At 35.2% G+C, this 18,651-nt stretch overlaps 1 protein-coding gene across 1 annotated transcript in view; it reads left to right on the top strand.

The window, feature by feature from the left end:
- Window positions 1-7,615: 7,615 nt before the first annotated feature.
- NYAP2 (neuronal tyrosine-phosphorylated phosphoinositide-3-kinase adaptor 2) overlaps window positions 7,616-18,651 on the top strand; it is a 118,947-nt gene continuing 107,911 nt past the window's right edge. The window contains exon 1 of the mRNA XM_070946174.1: window positions 7,616-7,827. Within this exon, the coding sequence (XP_070802275.1) occupies window positions 7,622-7,827 (206 nt within the window). The 5' untranslated portion in view covers window positions 7,616-7,621. The remainder of the gene's footprint in view (window positions 7,828-18,651) is intronic.

Here is an 18,651-nt window from a genome sequence, read left to right as displayed (position 1 = left end):
AGGGGAAGAGCGCAAGAAAGACTGTTTTACAACCTTCCGTGTTTAGATGGCAACAAGGACTGCTTTTCCAACTGCACGAAGCCATTTGGATACAATGCTTTCTATCCATTCTTTTTCTTTCTCTTGGTCTCCACAGCATCCACTCCAATGAGGCACCTTAACCCCCTCTCTATCATCACATATGCTGGTGCTGTAATCTTCTGTGTGGTGAAGTGGGCAAAAAACCCTCCCATTTCATTTCTTTTGGACTTCAAAGCAGGGTACCACTGGTGCCCCCTGATACCTTAACTGTCTTTTCTTTCAAGGTGGATTTAAGATGCCAGATCCTCTCTCTTCCCAATACTGTATTTTTGAAAGTCAAACTTTAAAAGCCTTTTTTTAATCCTGTATGGAGAAGACCTGTATTTTGAATTGAACATACTGACTTCTGGAGATGCAGAATGCTACAATTTGGATATCTTTGCCAAGGAGATCTCAAGCACTTTAACTGAAGAAAAACTGAGCCAGTTTGCAAAATCTGTTGTTGTTTTTTTTAATGGTGCTGAAATATCCCTTCAGACTGCACTGAGCTAAATCATAAGAAAGGGCTTTTACAGATAAAAGTCACCTTTAATTATTGCACTTAGCAGTCCCCCAAGGACTTTAATCTTGGTATGTATATATATGTATGCATGTATGCATGCACATACATTATTCATTCATCCATCTATCCATCTATCCATCCATCCATTTATTTAAAACAACGTCCAAGCATGCTAATGAAATGAAATGCTGTAAAAGATGTATATCAGCAAAAATTGACTAATTTACAGTCTAGAAGTATCTAATGAAAAACTTTCTATGTTTTAAAAATATTAATTAAACAGCAGCTAAACTAAAATGTAATGCATTGAGATTTTTTTTCTTCTTTTTCTGTGCATTAGACTGTCTTATAAGAAAATTTAGTGGGTGGAGTGTTCGTTTGTAAAAGCCATGCTAAATTATTAAACTGTTTTTTCCTATTTTCCTGAAACACACTGCAAATATCTTTTATAGCTATATTAATTATTTCTTATATAAAGCATACCATTAATATTTCACATTTAAATTTCTTTCTCTTAGACAAAATATCTTCACTTTACCTTGTTCTCTTCTCTACATGCCCCTCCAAGAACATGATGACATATACTTAAGCAAATATGATATATTTTGAACCTAACCATGTAGCCCTAGTTATCTATAGATAAGCTTAATTTGTCAGTTGTGGTTGCTTCTGGCTGTTGAGACTCTAGTTATATGTTATTTCTTGTTAGGAAATTGCATTTGGGATTAAGACACATATGAAAAGGCATCATGGCATAAATGTCTTACCATTGACACATAAACCACCATAATAATAGTATCAGTGATCCACGTTCTTCAAGCCATGTGGACTATGGCCTGCAGGAAAGAGAATCTATTGTGCAAATTACACCCATCCTTAATATATGCAGTTTGTAAAGTTCTTTATTGCCAATAATTTCACACAAGTGGCTTCTTTTATCTGTAAAGTGAGCTTTTCTTCATTCTCTGTGAAGTCCTGTTGGGAAAAAAATACACATATATGTAAATGCACATATGCAAACACAACCACATAAGCATGCCCATACATATACTAGTGCACTTACTCTTACATGTACATATACATCTATATAATAAATTAATGCAACTGTGCATAGAAAGTTTCTAGGTAGGTTGAACTTACCAAGACTTTGCAGAAAAGTTTAGACATTGCTCTATCTTTGTCATCATCAGTAATTTTAGGACTATATAAAAAACCTAAATAATATTTCTCAGCATGTCTACCATGTGGAAAGGAAGTAATTTCCTTTCAAAAATTAAGTCCACTTAAAAATTAACAAGGAAGGATCCAGACACAATATGAGAGTTTCATTGACAATGTGCCTATCCGAGAAATTATATGTCTTCTAAAAGCCATTGCATAAAAGGCAGCAACTTAAAAGAGAGGAGAATCTAGAGTGCGATACACCTATAGTGGTGCTGCAGTCAGCAGTTTGGTATAAACAGAATGTGGTCGGTCTGTATTGCACTTAAATGTCTTGTAACCATTTAAATCATTCAAACGGAACCCAAATGGTACAACTGGAATGGAATGCATCTGCTATTTGATGATGTCATTGTTCCATTAGAATTTATGTGCTGAGAAATGAACATATCAAAGAGAGAATAATGGGGAATCTGCATGCTGACTTGTGTAAGCTTGAAAACGTCTTCCTTTTTACATTCTTCCATTTAGCTGGAAAAAAAAATACAATTGTAATTCAAGACAGGGATAAAAGTGATAGGAAATTAATTTCTTACTTCCGGAAAAGGTTATCTTTTAACAACCTGTCCTATCCCTTTGTCCACATTTTGTTTTCTTTCCAGCACAGCTCAAACCAGATATACAAATTGCATCACAGTAACCACTTGAAACTCTACACAAGGAACTTCATGTGGCTAACCATATGGGTCAAGAGGCTTCTTAGGCTGACTAGGGAATTTTCCATGCAAAACTGAAGAAACTCCAAATAAGGATTTTCTTAAGTGTGCTGAAAATGGCTGGGGGTCACGCAGAGAACTGTTTTAACAAATGAGCATCATTCTGCAAAATTTGCATGAGAGACAATTTGATGTAGAAATTATAATGCTGAATTAATACTGGGGAAGGTTCAGAATCAGTTCCCAACTGGGCCATGAAACTTATTAGATGATTCTGACTTGTACATCAGTTGCAACCTGAACTACCTTCCAGAGGTATAATAAGATAAATTAGAAGATGTACAGTATAATTTTTTTCTATAGCATCTTGAAGATGTCTCTTCCTCCACAATGCTGTTAATAGAGAGGACAAATGTAAGTTTACTTCCTTTTGTTTACAAAGAATTTCCTTCAACAGTGAAATTCTTGGGAAAGAAGACGTTGAGATGGGTCACACATTAGTTCTCTAATCTGTTTGTTTATGTGCTATTTATCATAATCTTTTCAGATAATTTCACTCCATCCCTTGACACTTCCCCATTATATAAATCATCAAAATTTTATGATTTAGCCTTAGTATCTCCAACTCATCACTCTCTAAATTGGGATTGTAATTCACAGAATTACCAAGGAAAAAATTCTTGGAATTTAATTAGCAATTCATCCAGAAACTACTAAATGGTGGAAAGCTGACTTAACCAGTGCAGTTATATGAGATCAGGTATAATACACATATTTTTACATATATGTTCTTCACCATCATGTCATAGCCTTAGAAGAACTGGAACATTGTTGTTTAATTAGTCTGACATAAGTCATGGGTTTCCCCTTTCCCCTTTTACTGAGTGATTTTAGCATCTGAGTTCTTCAGGTTTTTTTATTATATTAAGTCATCACTTTTTAGGAAATCAGAGACACTTGATTGAAAAACTGAATCAATTATTTAATTTCATTTACTGAAATTGCACATGCATTGTTATCATCCCATTGCAATTAGTCACTGGAGTATTCACAGGCCAAAAAAGGAATGTATCACTCAGTGACCTTGTTGTGTAAGCTGAATAAATCAACAGGAAAAATAAAAAGTAAAAAGACACCTTCTGAGAACTTCATTTCTTCTCCGCAGAAAACCTTTTGCCCAGAATGATTCTAAGGCATTTCTTCCTATCACAGCAGTCCCATCATGACCATAAAGCAAGAGATGAAGGAAAAGTAGTAAAAATTTTTTAAACCATGCTGTGTTTTAAAGGAAACTGTGACCTCCATACATAAACTTCGGACTTGTAGCAGAGTTAGATGGCTGAATATTTTCTGTATTCATCAAATGACAAGCTTGTATATGCTGCATGACATTCACTCTTAAATTGTTGATATTTAGGGTTGAATTGATAACTGATTCATCATTTATATGTCCAATAGCATGAAGAAGTGGTGAGTACAATTTGATTTGTAGGAAAAGTGGGTTAATCAAGAAACTAGAATGGACAGGGCAATCCCATGTTCTGCCACAATGAAGAGAAAAAGTATCCTGCAATCCTAAAATGCAGACATTTTCTTTAAAAAAAAAAACCTCATGATTGAACATATTTAATAGACATGCAGTTCAGGAAATAAGAAATTTTGTGAGGAAAAGTGAAAAATGCCCTGCTTGTAGGTAAAGCTGGATCCTTAAAAGCTTATTTTTAGAGAAATTATTATTTCTCTATATATTTTGTATTGTATAAATATTGTATATTTCCCTTGCATGCAATAGGTTTAAAACAGTGTAAAAGACCAAGAACAATAATAATAGATAAGTTGAAAAACACATAACCTACTTTAAATGTTAATAAAGTCAAATGTTATTAATACAATCAGCTCAGTGACAATCTGCTATGTACAGGCAATGAAATCTTGAAATCAAATTACTAAAGGCTAAATACAGTAATATTTCCTAGAATATAAAGGATTATAACATAGCAAAGTGATTACATGGTGAAGCTTGGGGTTCTCATTCACTTCAAATACTGGTTGATGAAGTTATACAAAGCTCAGTTTAGTGTTTTTAATATAATATTGTTCATAGCTCAAAAAGTTCATAATACTAATTTACCTTAAAGAATGTAAGAATGACTGAGAAAACTTTGGAAAACTGACTTCTGTGTTAATATTATGTATTATTTAGTGCCACTCTATGTTAGCTTCATTGGTGTTGAAGAAAATATGGCTTTCCTTAATATGTATTGCAAGTTACATTTGGATTTAGGCTGCTTAGTTCAAAATTTGTACAGTACAAACTACGCCAGTTTGGGGTAGTGGTTAAGGGATCAGACTAGAAACTAGAAGACCATGAATTTTAGTCTCATATTAGGCATAGATCCAGCTGGTGACTTTGAGACAATCCATTTTTACTCAGTCTTAAGAAGGAGGCAATGGAAACCACTTCTGAAAAACCTTACCAAGAAAACTGCAGGGATCTGTAGAGGCAATGTCTGAGAATCATGTGTGATTGAATGGAAGAACGATAACAATATTGTAAATTACTGCTGTCTCTTTAAGATTCAAACTCATCATCCTATATTCTATACCTCTAGTCTTTTCCCATTCTTCCTTTCACCTATTTTTCCTCACCATCAAACAAAAATTAATAAAGGAGACAAGGAAATTTGAATTGTATAATGTTTTTAGTAAAACTATACATTACAGTTTGTGTAAATCATTCAAAAGAGATGTTGTGTACAAAGCACCTTTTCTTGAATTGTGAAAGCAGCAATTCTTTTTCCAGCTTAGTTTAGCTCTCTTTACGTGTAGCTGTTCAGGCACCTTACTTTCACAAAAATGTTTGTTAAGGAAAGTGACTAGTATACCACAGAAATATTAGGCTTTGTATTTAATGGTAAAAATGTGCTTTGGATTGTATGGATGAAACCCCTGGATAAGGTTTCAGGTATATCTCATGTACTCCAAAGCAAATTTTGCTTTGAACCTGAAGTATTGCATATGTTCGAATACCTAGTGCTGCGTAACGGGGTGAGCTTCCGTTACTTGTCCCAGCTTCTGACAACCTAGCACTTCGAAAGCATGTAAAAAATGCAAGTAGAAAAATAGGTACCACCTTCGGTGGGAAGGTAACAGTATTCTGTGCGCCCTTTGGCGTTGAGTCATGCTGGCCACATGACCACGGAGACACCTTCAGACAGCGCTGGCTCTTTGGCTTTGAAATGGAGATGAGCACTGCCTCTTAGAGTCGGGAGCGACTAGCACATATGTGCAAGGGGGAACCTTTACCTTTACCTTTTATGAATGATAATTTGGATCTGCAATCTTAACTATTTGAAATCCAGAACAATTAAAGCAAAGAGACACATAATCAATGCAGAAATTAAAAACAAACAAGGTTGCTGATCCTTTCTTAGGACTAGGGTAAATGACTGTTCCTAATTTATAGTTTATTTTATTCCCATTGGTTTAAATTCATCATGCTTGAATTTAATTTATCTCAAAGTTTTCTTACTTTATAGTTAGTATACCTGAATATTTCTTTGGTATTTCTTTGGTAGTGTTTTCCAATTTCACTGTTAGAATTGGCAGACAGTGCAAATGCTGCTATTGTTTTCTGCTACTTGGTTTTTCATATCTTTAAGGCTTCTTTTGTGGTCCAAACCTTTCAGCCTGAAAAAGCCAATGAAAAAAGTACAGTAATGTCTTTCCTTGGGATTTAACTGAACTCTGACAAGCCTAGCAAGGCCACAGATTGGTGGTGAGATGATTTAGAATGAAATACAGCATATTCATGCATCCTATGGTTTGTTTCATAAGGACTACACCATATCCCACCTGTGAGAATTTCACTGAAATTATCTTCTTCAACAGGCAGTTCAAAAATAAATTTCTCTTTCACCAAATTATTGAGAACAGATAGGGCAAAAAACTGTTGGGGGTGGTTTCTTTTTCTTTTTGCATGGGTGGAACTATTGCAAGATTTGCCTTTTACTCAGGCACTTTGATTCAGTCCTATCTTTGCCATTTCAAATTCTGAAATGTTTTTGAATATAATTTGTTGATTTTCAGCAGCGTGGGATATGGTGAAAAGGCAAACAACCCTTCTAACTTCATGTTTTGCTTCACTACTAAGCATATAGGCCTCAGTATTGTTGTTTGTTGTCAAAAGTAAGAAATGAACTCATACTGAGGTGTTCTCCAAGCATCTAAAATTAAATATGATTATAATGGCTGAATGTAATTAGAAGCTGTAATACTTTTTATATGAGAGTATTATCAATACGTTCCCTTGAGGGTTGCTTTTAAAACTTGTTTTCTAAATAAAGATGAAATAAATAAACTCCAAAGCAATCTGGTAGCACTTTAGAAATGCCTCTACTATTGCCAAAGCTTGCATGGATCACAATCAACTTCAATCAGATGCATGGAATTTATCTTAAGCAAAGGAACATATGGATTTGGTGTGAATGCTTCCTTGGATGACAGCCAAGTTTTGTACATTAATCCATATAGCACTTAGGTGAGATGGACAGTGTAGAAATATGATAAATACGTAAATAAAAGAATAAATAAAACCATGAAATTTGTCTCTGTGTATGTGTGTTTATATGAAACAGGTCACAACATTAGAAAATGCTTGTTGTAAATTTAGACCTTATAAAAGTTCTAATTAAATCAGTTGTATTTGATGATAAAAAAGAAAAATAATACTCAGTAAACAAATTTCTGAAATTTCCAGTATTTTCCATCAAGCAAAGTGGGAGAGAATAGAAAGGAAGAAAAAAAAGCTAATTCGGTATATAGCAATAAAACTTCTATTTGATGCAATTCATTTAAAACAGAGCTCACACAGCTAACAGCAGCCCAAATTGGAGCACGCTCAAACAAAAAGTTCGAAAGTTTTAAATTCTATTAGGTCAGTGACACAAAGAAGCATGGAATGGATAATCCTTATTTTTTTAAATACAAAATCCAACAATAACTCAAACCGTTTTCAGCCTTAAATAAAATTACATTTGAAAAACCCGACGAATTTTGAATTATTCACTGATTTAACAATGGACAGAGAACCAGTGAAAAAAATGTATGTGTGCATGAACTTTTTTCCTTTTGTCAACCCGCAGGAAGTATTTCCCACAAGATGATGAATTCTAATCAGGAGGAGGTCACTTTGGGCACTTTTCTCCAGTACATTGAAGATATGGGCCTGAAGGCCTATGATGGCTTAGTTATACAGAATGCATCTGACATTGCTCGGGAGAACGATCGCATGAGAAATGAAACCAACCTGGCTTACTTGAAAGAAAAGAACGAAAAGCGCCGGAAACAAGAAGAAGCAATAAAACGGTAAGGATTGGTCTTTTGCATAAAATTAGGAACTATGGCTTTGTTAAAGGTCTGTAGCATACAAATGACACATGGTCTGGAAGAACAGTTGTAGATTTAATGTGCAGCTGTAAAAATTGGTTTAGTTATTTCAGTGGATTTTTAGAATAGAAATCAGGAAGTAGGTTTATGAGACGGGGTAGTCTAAAGACCAGCTAAGATTAAATTAGATAGATAAATCATGAAATTGGTAGCCCAATAAATCATCTTTGTTATCTTTGTTTGGACAGTTTTGTACTGACATATTACAAAAATGTAATGCTGCTGTGGGCAAATGGATTAGGTCACTGATAGAAGAGCATCTCTTTGTCCAATTTAAATCACACTTCTTTTTTTATGCAGCTGAGGATTGTAGGGCTATGTAGTGTGTCACTATGATGTTTCTGGATAGAGGCACTAGAACTTGGATCTATTATGTTAGCTATTTTGTCTCTGCTTTTTCCCTTCCTTAGTCAGAGAAAAACAATATAGTACTGTTGTAATTTGGTGATTTGCTATTGTGTTTTGACAATTTGAATGTGAGGGATTCCAGGGCAAGCAAAAAGCAGAACTGGGGGCTCTAGGTAGCTAATGGGCTATGGGTTCTCTATCTTTGTCACTGAATGGCATGGAAGAAGGGAATGTTTAGCTTTTCTGCAAGAAAACTATCTGTTCAATCCTGTCGACAATTATTATAATTGTATATGGTTTAGCTTCAATTTAGAGTCTTGAAAGTGTACAAACAAATGCTGGCTATATCGGATTCAGGACTGCCAGCAGAAAGTCACATTTGTCTATCAGCAATATCATGTATCATAGGGAGATCTTGGCTTTCAAACACCATGTTCGTTGTGATTTCAAGGTGTACCTCTGCATCGAAAACACAGCTGTTGTTCAAATATGAGTGCATGAGGTCACATTTCATGAAGCACCTCTATTGTTTCAGCATTTCCCCAGCTGAACCTGCAAGGCTTCTTAGGAGATGAGCAAGACTTTGCCTCATTACTGTATAGTTATTATTTCCTCTTTTTTGTGTTGTTAATTTTCTGGATGGGGGGGGAGAATTCTTTTATCTAATAGGTATATAAGTGTCATATTTCTGATTAGCATGCTGGGGTTCTCATCATAAAATTTAGAAAAGGGCAATGACAACAATTAGATCAATTTTAAATTTAAGATGAAATAAAATTAAAAGAAATGAATAAAGTATAGCTTATTCTACATATGTTTCAGAATTTCCCGTTCTTTCTCCTGATTAATATAGCCTTTGTGCTCAGAATACTGTTTGTGTACATTATCATGTTATTGAATAAGTTGACTTATTATTGAATGTTAATTTATTAATTTGTTTGGAAAAATATAGAAATCTGGTCAAAAAAATCTTTTCTCTCCAAAAGATAGAAAAATTTCCAAAGTAGACACCTATTCCTTCAGAGGAATCCCTTCAAAGATAGGCTGAGCATCTCCTCCTAGACTGATGTTCAGTTTTCCCATATTGTCTGGATACAACATAGATTCCAGTGATTAAAAACTGAGGTGATCAGTTCCAAAGATCTGGTGCATTTTTTTCCTGTATTCAAGTATAATATTCTCAAATATGTAATAAGTCTCCAACCATGTACATTGTATATAATCTTCAGCTATGTTCAGCTGTGTGGGATTTAAATGTTTATTAATTCTAATTTTACATTTTTTAATATAAAGTTTATTGTCATTGTACGTATATACACAGTATACCCATACAATGAAATTCACATAACACCCAGAAACCAAGCCCAACACACATGACAATCCCCAGACACAGCCTCACTCACCCACATGCAGATTTACCAGAGCCTTTGTGCTCTTGACGTATTTCCAAAATAGCCTTCAATGCCAAAAAAAATATTCATGTTTATCTTTTAGAAGTTATGAATAATAGCAACCATAACTTTTATAAATATTTAAGCCAAAAGAAATCTTCTTGAAGAGATTTTCTTGTTTTTGTTATTTACAAATACACACACATAGATACATCACCCATAGGGGCTAGAAGGGAATATTATATTTTTAGAACGAAAGATAAAACCTAATACAAATTAAGAAAAAGTAAGAAAAAGTAAAGAAAAAGAAAGAAATAAAAGAAAAAACTAAAAGTGCAAAAAAAAACTTGGGGGGGGGAGAAAGTAACAGAAAAATAGAGAAGAAAGAAGAATACAAATAAATAGCTTCTGATCTTTTTTATAGCAGTTATAAGTACAATGATATAATTAGCTTTTACTCTGCAGTTATAACTCCTTTCTATAATCTATTATGCTGTATAATCATAAAAAACATAGATATTGAGTTCATTTTTTCCCTATCTCATGCAAAAAGTCTGTAAGGTGTTTCCAGTCAACAATAAGCAGACATTGTCTTTTCTCTGATCAAAGAAGTCAATTTAGCAACGTCAGCAAGTTCCATGGTCTCAAGAGAGCTTGTCTTTTTGAGTGCTTGATGGATTAGAAACAAAACAGTGAAACAGGCTATCTACAGACACTGCTGTCTGGTGCGCCATTATCGTTGTTTAGTATCCTACAGCCATGCGAGGAACAACATTAGAAAACTGAACTTTGGCCTTAGTGGAGAGAGAGAGGCAACCTTAAGGCAAGAATGTGCGTGAGTCTGTATGTCTGCCTTTTGATTTCTCATTAAAACTGTTCTTTTCAATGTGGCAGAAGATAAACAAATTATTAGGTATATGAGGTATAGTCATATGTAATAATATGTAATTCATTGTTAGCGAGCAAATTGAAATTGAAATGAAATATGATCAATCTTAAATTTTGAAGTAACCATCTTCTTCTACCTCTCATTTTTTGAGTATGGTTACTAGTATGCCACACTAAGGATATCCCCATGATTTCCTTGATATTTTTATTTATTTTATTTAAAGCATTTATATAGCTGCGCATCTGATATCAAACTTTACATAGCTCCCAATGAACAATTAGAACAACATCTCTAAAGTAACATAGTATATACATATAGTTCTGTATGTAAATCATTATGCTCATTAGATTGCTATATATACACATGGATGTTTAAGGATTTCAATAACTCTGAGGAATTTTAAATATAAACCGCTGAGTACCCAAAATGCAATCACGTGACCCAGGAGATGCTGCTGTTGGAAATTCAATATCTGGGACTTAAGATCTTTTTTGGGATCAGTGGTAACTTTGAATGGTCACTAAATCAAGGATTACCTGTAATGTTTCTTTCAGATATAAAGAGAAATAACAAGTCTTAAAGGTCAACAGAGATTGCTAAGTGTGTTTGTGAAATACAAGAAAACAGTTACAGACTGTATCGATAACATATCTGATAAAAGTCAAGTAAGGAAATTGAAATAATTGTCTTCATGTTCCAAATCTCAGTTTCTTGGTTTCATGTCTGTCTACTTGTGAAGACTATGATAGAGTAGAATCTAAGTATAGGGACCTCTTGGTTGCTATATTGAGGTTTGGCATTGATGGATGGTTGGAGATCCATCATCTAGTAGACTCCATTGCTAATGTTTCAGAGCAACCTACCGGTATATCATGTTACAACTGTCTTCTTCAAATACTGTAAGTGACAAAAAGACAAAATTAGAGAATGAAAACTCCTCTTGAGGTTTACTCTTTTTAGATTGTTTTAGGAATTAGGCCTATGGGAAGAAAGCAAATGTAGTAGCAATGGGAAGATATTAAAATATATATCAACAATATGAGCGATGTAGTTGTAACTGATGTTTTTTTAATGATGGAACAAGAATTTTTACAATGTTGGATCAAGGCTTGCAAAAGACTATCTAAATTGCTTCAGCCGCAAAATGGACCATCACTGATCCTCTGAGAATAAGGCCTGGGAGTTGAATGGCTGTATTTGTTGTGACGTGCATGTCAGGCTTGATGTATTACCTGGTGTGAAATGGAGGAACTAGCGTTCCATGGACTTTTCAATATCTAAGAGGCCCAGGAAGAAATGACTATTGAAAAAATTATTTCCCCAACACATTGTCCTTCATATCAACCTTCCCTCTCTCTCTCTCTCTCTCTCCCTCCCTCCCTCCCTCCCTCCCTCCCTCCTTCCTTCCTTCCTTCCTTCCTTCCTTCCTTCCTTCCTCACGCACTCTCTCATTCACTCGTTCCTTCTCTCCCTCTTTCCCTTTCTCTTAAAGTCACTTCCCTACTAAACTGAAGTGGAAAAAGATTTATTGAGATAACCATAAAGGAAGTAGTTTGAAAAAGAATGACTATATTTTGTCTAAAATGCATAGCCGGGAATGAAAAATGGCCATAAATTAGGCAGATCATTAAGCATTGAGGTCTGCAGCAGTTCAAAGTCAACATTAACATGGATTTTGTGGACTGAATACAGATGTAATTTTTAGGCGTTGTTAGTATCAGATGCCTTGGCTTTCCAAAACAAAAACAAAAACAAAGAAAAATTATAACTTTATATTTATATGCAAAACATCTACTGTATTCTGCATCATTTACAGGTGAAGTAACTTAGTTATTAAAAGCTTGACTGTATTCTGCTATTAATGTAAAGAAATTCAAAATATTGAAAGAAAAAAATAGTATTTTTCATTTGTCAATCAGGTCTTATCACTATGCTTCCATGTACATCCTTACATGCTGTTCTTGGTAGGTCTTGAAATAATTTCTACCTTAATATAATTTGAAACAGAAATTAGCATAACATTTTGAACCGTTTTATGATTCCTGTATGTAACATTGCTATAATGGCTAATTATAATTTTGGTACCATTACACATGCCACTCTAAAGATATTTTTATTTGTGTTTATATCTTACAAAGTGCAATGAAATAATACATAACCAATAATTTACCATATTTTTTGGACTATAAGATGGTTCGGACTATAAGATGCACCTAGCTTTTGGAGAGAAAAACAAGGAGGGAAAAATCTGCCTCTGCCTCCCAGCAATTTACCTCCCTGCAGCAAACAGCAAACAGCCTGGTCAGTTTCAGCATAGCCTGATTTAGCATAAGCAGCTGATTGGCGGTTGAATCAGCTTCCAGGAATACCTCCTATCAGCTGTTTCAGGCTGCAGGGATTGCTGCTGTTGCCACCCATCACTGCTGCTGCCACCTCTGCATGCCCCATTTTTGGCCTCCGCATGTCCCATTTTCAGCCTCTGTGTGCCCTGTTTTTGGCATCCGCATGTCCCATTTTTGACCTGTTCCAGGTGGCAGGGATTACTACCACCGCCTATCCCCACTGCTTGGAATGGGCCAAAAATGGGATGTGCGGAGGCTGAAAATGGCGCATGCGGAGTTGGCGATAGGCAGAAGCATCAATCCCTGCAGCCTGGAACAGCTGATAGACAATATTCCGGGAGGCCGATCCAACCACCAATCAGCTGCTTGTGCTAAATCAGGCTGTGCTGAAGCTATTTGCTGCAAGGATATAAATTGCTAAGAGGCAGAGGCTGATGGGTGGGGGCTGGTGGATGGTGGATGGGCAGGGGTTCAGCAACATTTGCTGTATAAGATACACAGACATTTCCACCCACTTTTTTTGGGGGGGGGTGTTACGTCTTATACACCAAAAAATACGGTAATTTTCTTAGCTCCATTAACCTTGCAGCCTTGCACCTTTTGACCCTAGCAGTGAAAGTTGCAAGCATTAACACTACTTCTTAGTGAGCAATTGAATATAATTTCTTGCATGTTATTCTTGTAGCTCCATAAATAAATGTGTTAGGAGCTACTAGAAAGATAAAAATGTGGGAAGGGGACTAAAATACTCTTGAAAGTCAGTTGTAGACAAGAGTGGACAAAGAGATAACGTTCAAGCAGCAAAACAATCCTTATTTGACAAATAGGCCACTTGTCCTATTTAATAGACAATATCACTCTATTTGAAGGACTTTCAGGATAGTCCGGTGGACTTCCGGGTGCACTTCAAGGTGTTGGTGATCACCTTTAAAGCGCTCCATGGCTTAGGGCCGGGGTACTTATGGGACCGCCTTCTGCCACCAATTGCCTCCCACTGGCCAGTTCGCTATCACAGAGAGGGCCTCCTCAGGGTGCCGTCAGCCAGACAATGTCGGCTGGCGACCCCCCAGGGGGAGAGCCTTCTCTGTGATGGCACCTACTCTCTGGAACAATCTACCCCCAGAGATACAAGTGATCCCAGACCTCCGGACTTTTCATCGGGCCGTTAAAACCTATTTCTTTCAGTTAGCTGGGCTGGCCTGATTTTATATTGGTTTTTAAAATTGATACTGATTTTAATTGAAATGTTTTAAATTATGGGCCAAACTTTATTTAATTATTTTAAAACTATTTTAACTTTTGTGTACGAATGTTTTATTTTTGGCTGTTTACTGCCCTGAGTCCGAAAGGAGAAGGGCGGTATAGAAATTTAAATAATAAATAAATAAATAAATAAATAAATAAATAAATAAATAAATAAATAAATAAATAAATAAATAGTGACCTCTGAACAAAGATATTTTTTCTGCAAGGACAAGTTTGGTTTTAAGATAAAGAGAGAGCAGAGGTTCTGAACTTGCCCATCAACCGTCAATATCTTGACAGCAAACGCAATAGACACATAAGTCATCTAGAGGTTTAAAGATTCTGACTATTTTTATGAATACATTATTAACAAACCAAACTAACCTATCAAGAGTTTTGCCTGCTAAAGATTAAATTCAATATGTATGTTCTTTAATGGAGACCTGATAGGTAAATCTATATTGTAAAGTTTTCAAATGATCTGATGCTGGCCTTTCTTAAATATAATCATCAATTCATGAATCTTGATTCTTGTAGGTAATAATATAATATAGTTTTCTGCATATGTCTATCTTTTATTAAAGATAGTAAGTACAAAATTAAAAAACAGGACTTTAGTTCAAGACATTTTATACTACTCATTTCCAGGTTTAGTACTTATTTGCATCAATGCACTGAAATGATATTTACAGAATATTTTAAAATAATTTTTCATTTTCTCATCATACATGGCCTTGAAGCATTTGAGGGTCTTGGTAACTGTATGGTAAATTTTGGTGAGCCTCTCTGTATTAGGATTTTCCTCTATAACTTTGCCATTCCTGCTTCACTGAAACAAAAGGCTTCAGCTAACTCTTTCGGTTCTGGAGTTTTCGATCTCAGTTTTCTTTCTCAAAAGCTACTGCCTGCTGCTCTGATGACTTTATTATTTCCACTTTATTTTCAGTTGCGATCACTTTCCTTTTCTTTCATGCATCACCAGCACTTGGACTGGATTTATGCTTCGGAAGGATAGTTACAAGGGTAAATAAAAGAAAAATGATCATTGAAATGGCAGGCTGTCTTCTTCCTTGAACCAGTGAACTGCTAAAGCCACACAATATTTTCATGAGTATTATAAAGTTGTGTGTTATTATGAACCATTACATTTAACTCATTTTTTTTGAACATAGGCTTTTATGGCAGTTTACTCATAAATATGAGTTTTCTGAAAGTTCTTAACCCAGGGACTGCCTATATGAGATTGCACTTGAGCATCTTTCATATTTCACAGACCTATTTCTGGTTATAAAGTTATCTGGCAATATAGCTAGTGGTATAATGAGAACATTAATAGAAGGACTGTTAAGCACTGGCCTACTGGCAATCTAGTCCTAGATAGCCTTCTTCTTAACACAGAAGTAAGTTCTGCTGTGGTTTTGTGTTCCGCTCACAAAACCACACTCAGAAAAGAGCTATCTAAAGTCCAAGACAAAATACAGAATGAAGACAACAGCAACATAGAAGACATAATCAATTGCAACAATTGTAAGCAATTCTATGTGGAACAAACAGGAAGGCAATTGAAAATAAGGGTTCATGAACATCAACTAGCAGTTAAACGGCATGACCAAAAATCCCTGATCTCAAACCATACTGATAATAAACAACACCAGTTTGATTGAGAAGGGACAAAAATCATTGGCCATGCCACACACATGAATTTATTGAAGCCTGGTATTTTGCCAAAGGAGCAATTAACAAGCATATTGATCTAGATCCAGCAAATGAAGATTTAAGAAACCAGACCATTTGAATGACCAATCAACAAGACAAACAATCAGCTGCTCAGAATTTAAATATAGTTCCAAAAGAACAACCAATCACACAACCAACTGACCAAACTGGCACCAAACAAGACATTGATAAGCAAAAGAGAATAGGACAAGAATCTTGCTGGTGTTGTTACCTAGTCTGGTAATGAAACATTCAGAAACTAAATTGAAACAAGCTTGGAGAGCAAACCACTGCCAAAATCTAAAACCCGAGCTACAAATATTTTCTATTATTTCTAAGTTCCACTGTCTCCAGAGATACCTGACCAGTCTGCAACCTGCTGCAAATGGCCATAATGTTCCAATCTGAGTGAATAGCCGATTTTAACATAAATAATTTCTTCAAAGTTTTAGATTATAAAATTAAGGGTGGAATGTCCTTTGAGCCAACATTACTTCCTGGCGATTTCATGGGCTCATCCATGCTGTTTCATTGGCAACACCGTGGATTTAGTCTGCCATTGCCTTTTGGGCTGATATTTAATTTCTCATTCTAATCTATAGCCTTGGTATTAATCTCACATTCAAGCATTAATCAGTCTTGACTCTCTTTAGTTCCCAAGCTCAGAGGTCAGCCAGATGCTGAATCCAGTAATGAGGTGGTGATGAGGCGATAGGATGATATGACAACATAAAAATGCATAGGCCACTTTTATAATTTAAAAATTGCCACTGGCTAAGATTTGTGCTGAGTGAATGTCAATGACAGCATGCTGTGAATTAAGTTTTCCAGGAATCCAACCCTGTAATCTATCAGAGTGAAAAATGTAAGCAGTTGGCCAGCTTGCGATGGCTGTAGCAGCACAGCAATATTGTGGTTTTGTATTAGGCAAAAACCAAGCCAGGATTTTAAGCTGGTGCTAGTGCTATGATAAAGGCAAAACAGCTGTATAGCATATAATATTGGGGGTGGGGCTGGGGGGGCTGGGGAAAGGCTAGGAGGTGTCTGAACTCTAATATTTGGTATAAAATATAACCATGGAATTTCATCCAACAATTATCATAATAGGATAAACTTGTTAGCATCCATTAGTTTCTCAGTTTACATGTAGCCGAAGCTTCTATGTCATTGCAAAGAGGTAGGCGGAATCATATGTCAAAAAATATAGACAGACTAAAACACACAAATTCCTTAGTTGTCACTTTAATACTTTTATCTCCTGTGTCAATTTTCATTAATTATTTGTTTTGATCAAATAATATATACCTATAAACAAATCATGATACAAATAGAAGGAAATGTCAGAGTTTTTTCCATGTTCTGTCCAGTTCTATGACATCACTATATAGTAAATATTCTCCACATGCTAATATCTCACAGCCTAGAGATTGTAGATAGTTTAACTTGAATTTGCTGCTTTTTGTAGATTGCCTTTCAATTAAGAATTCAATGTATTTATAAATAACTGACATGATTCTAAATGACTAAGCCTCCTTCCAGAATGCTTGCATCCATATGTCTCTCCATATGCAAGCCAAACTGAACTATGACAGTCCTAGCAATTTCTTTATAATCATCATACTGAACCACAGAAAAAAACAATCACTAAAATTTACTAATTTGGAAAGAACATTTAACCTGATGCTCCCATAGATTTTTTTTTAATTTTTTTTAAGGAAATAACACAATACCAATTGAAATAATTAAGGCATGCCAGAGAAAGTGGGTCTAGAAAGACCTAACATGCCAATTTGGGATATGAGTGGATTTAACTGGAACTCTAGTTAAATGATTCCCACAATTAATCTTATGGAGTGTGACCATATTATATGCAATTATATGCAATACTAAGACTACTGTTTTCAGCCAATGTCCAAAACATTTTATTGCTATCTATTATCAATCATTTTAGTCATAGTCTTAACTTGATGAGCTCGTGCATCATTGCTTCCTGCTCTTATAAGTGTCTCTTATATTTATCTATGTATGAACTATTTTCATTAGCTTACTCCTGGCTAATTTCTGAGTAAGTATAAACAATTTTAGGAAGCCAAGAGGCTGAATAAAACAGAACTTTATTTAGTTCAGGGACAGGAAGCCACAATTCACAGTACCAGAAATCCATTGAACAATCATTTGTTTCTTGGGAAATAAACAAAGACTGTTTAAACCATCAGATAAATGAAGCATTAGCATTATGAAAAAATATAAATGGGACTGATTTCAATTTTAAGAAAATCCAGAAAAACTGGTAGAATTATCTGACAGTGGGTCCTAGTACTCTCTGGTTAGAATTTGACAAGTTCAAAATTTAAATGATCCGTATCAACCCTGATGCAATGTCATATGGATCATGAAAAATAGCGTAACGTGGAAAATTAAAATGCCTATTCAACTCAATCAGCAAATTTTGAGCTGGACATTTGAACAATTTATATTCTTGTGATGATGTTAAAAACTTGGCATGAATGCCAACTGATGACATTGAAACTCTATATGGATCTGCTACACTTTCTACATTCCCTGTCCCTTCTTAGTAGAATCAGGCATAACATCAGTGAAAATCTAATAATATTTTTTTCATTCTCAAAGTATTGGTTAAATTAAACATTTGCCCCTGGTGCCTGCTGTGGTATCAGTCATTAAATGGAGAGCTGTTTATTCCATTAGCATATCTCTGCCAAAGAAAATCTCAATTATAAACCCAAAGATGAAGCACAAGAATGAAGCATCTTGGAAAAAAAGGCATATGCAGCTTCAAGAACAATGGGCT

The sequence above is a fragment of the Pituophis catenifer genome, unplaced genomic scaffold, assembly GCF_029215685.1.
Source record: "Pituophis catenifer annectens isolate HBS135680 unplaced genomic scaffold, rPitCat1.0.hap2 SCAF_6, whole genome shotgun sequence".
Lineage (NCBI taxonomy): Eukaryota > Metazoa > Chordata > Lepidosauria > Squamata > Colubridae > Pituophis > Pituophis catenifer.
The sequence above is the reverse complement of the archived record's forward strand: the minus strand, read 5'-3'. Positions and strand labels throughout refer to the sequence as shown.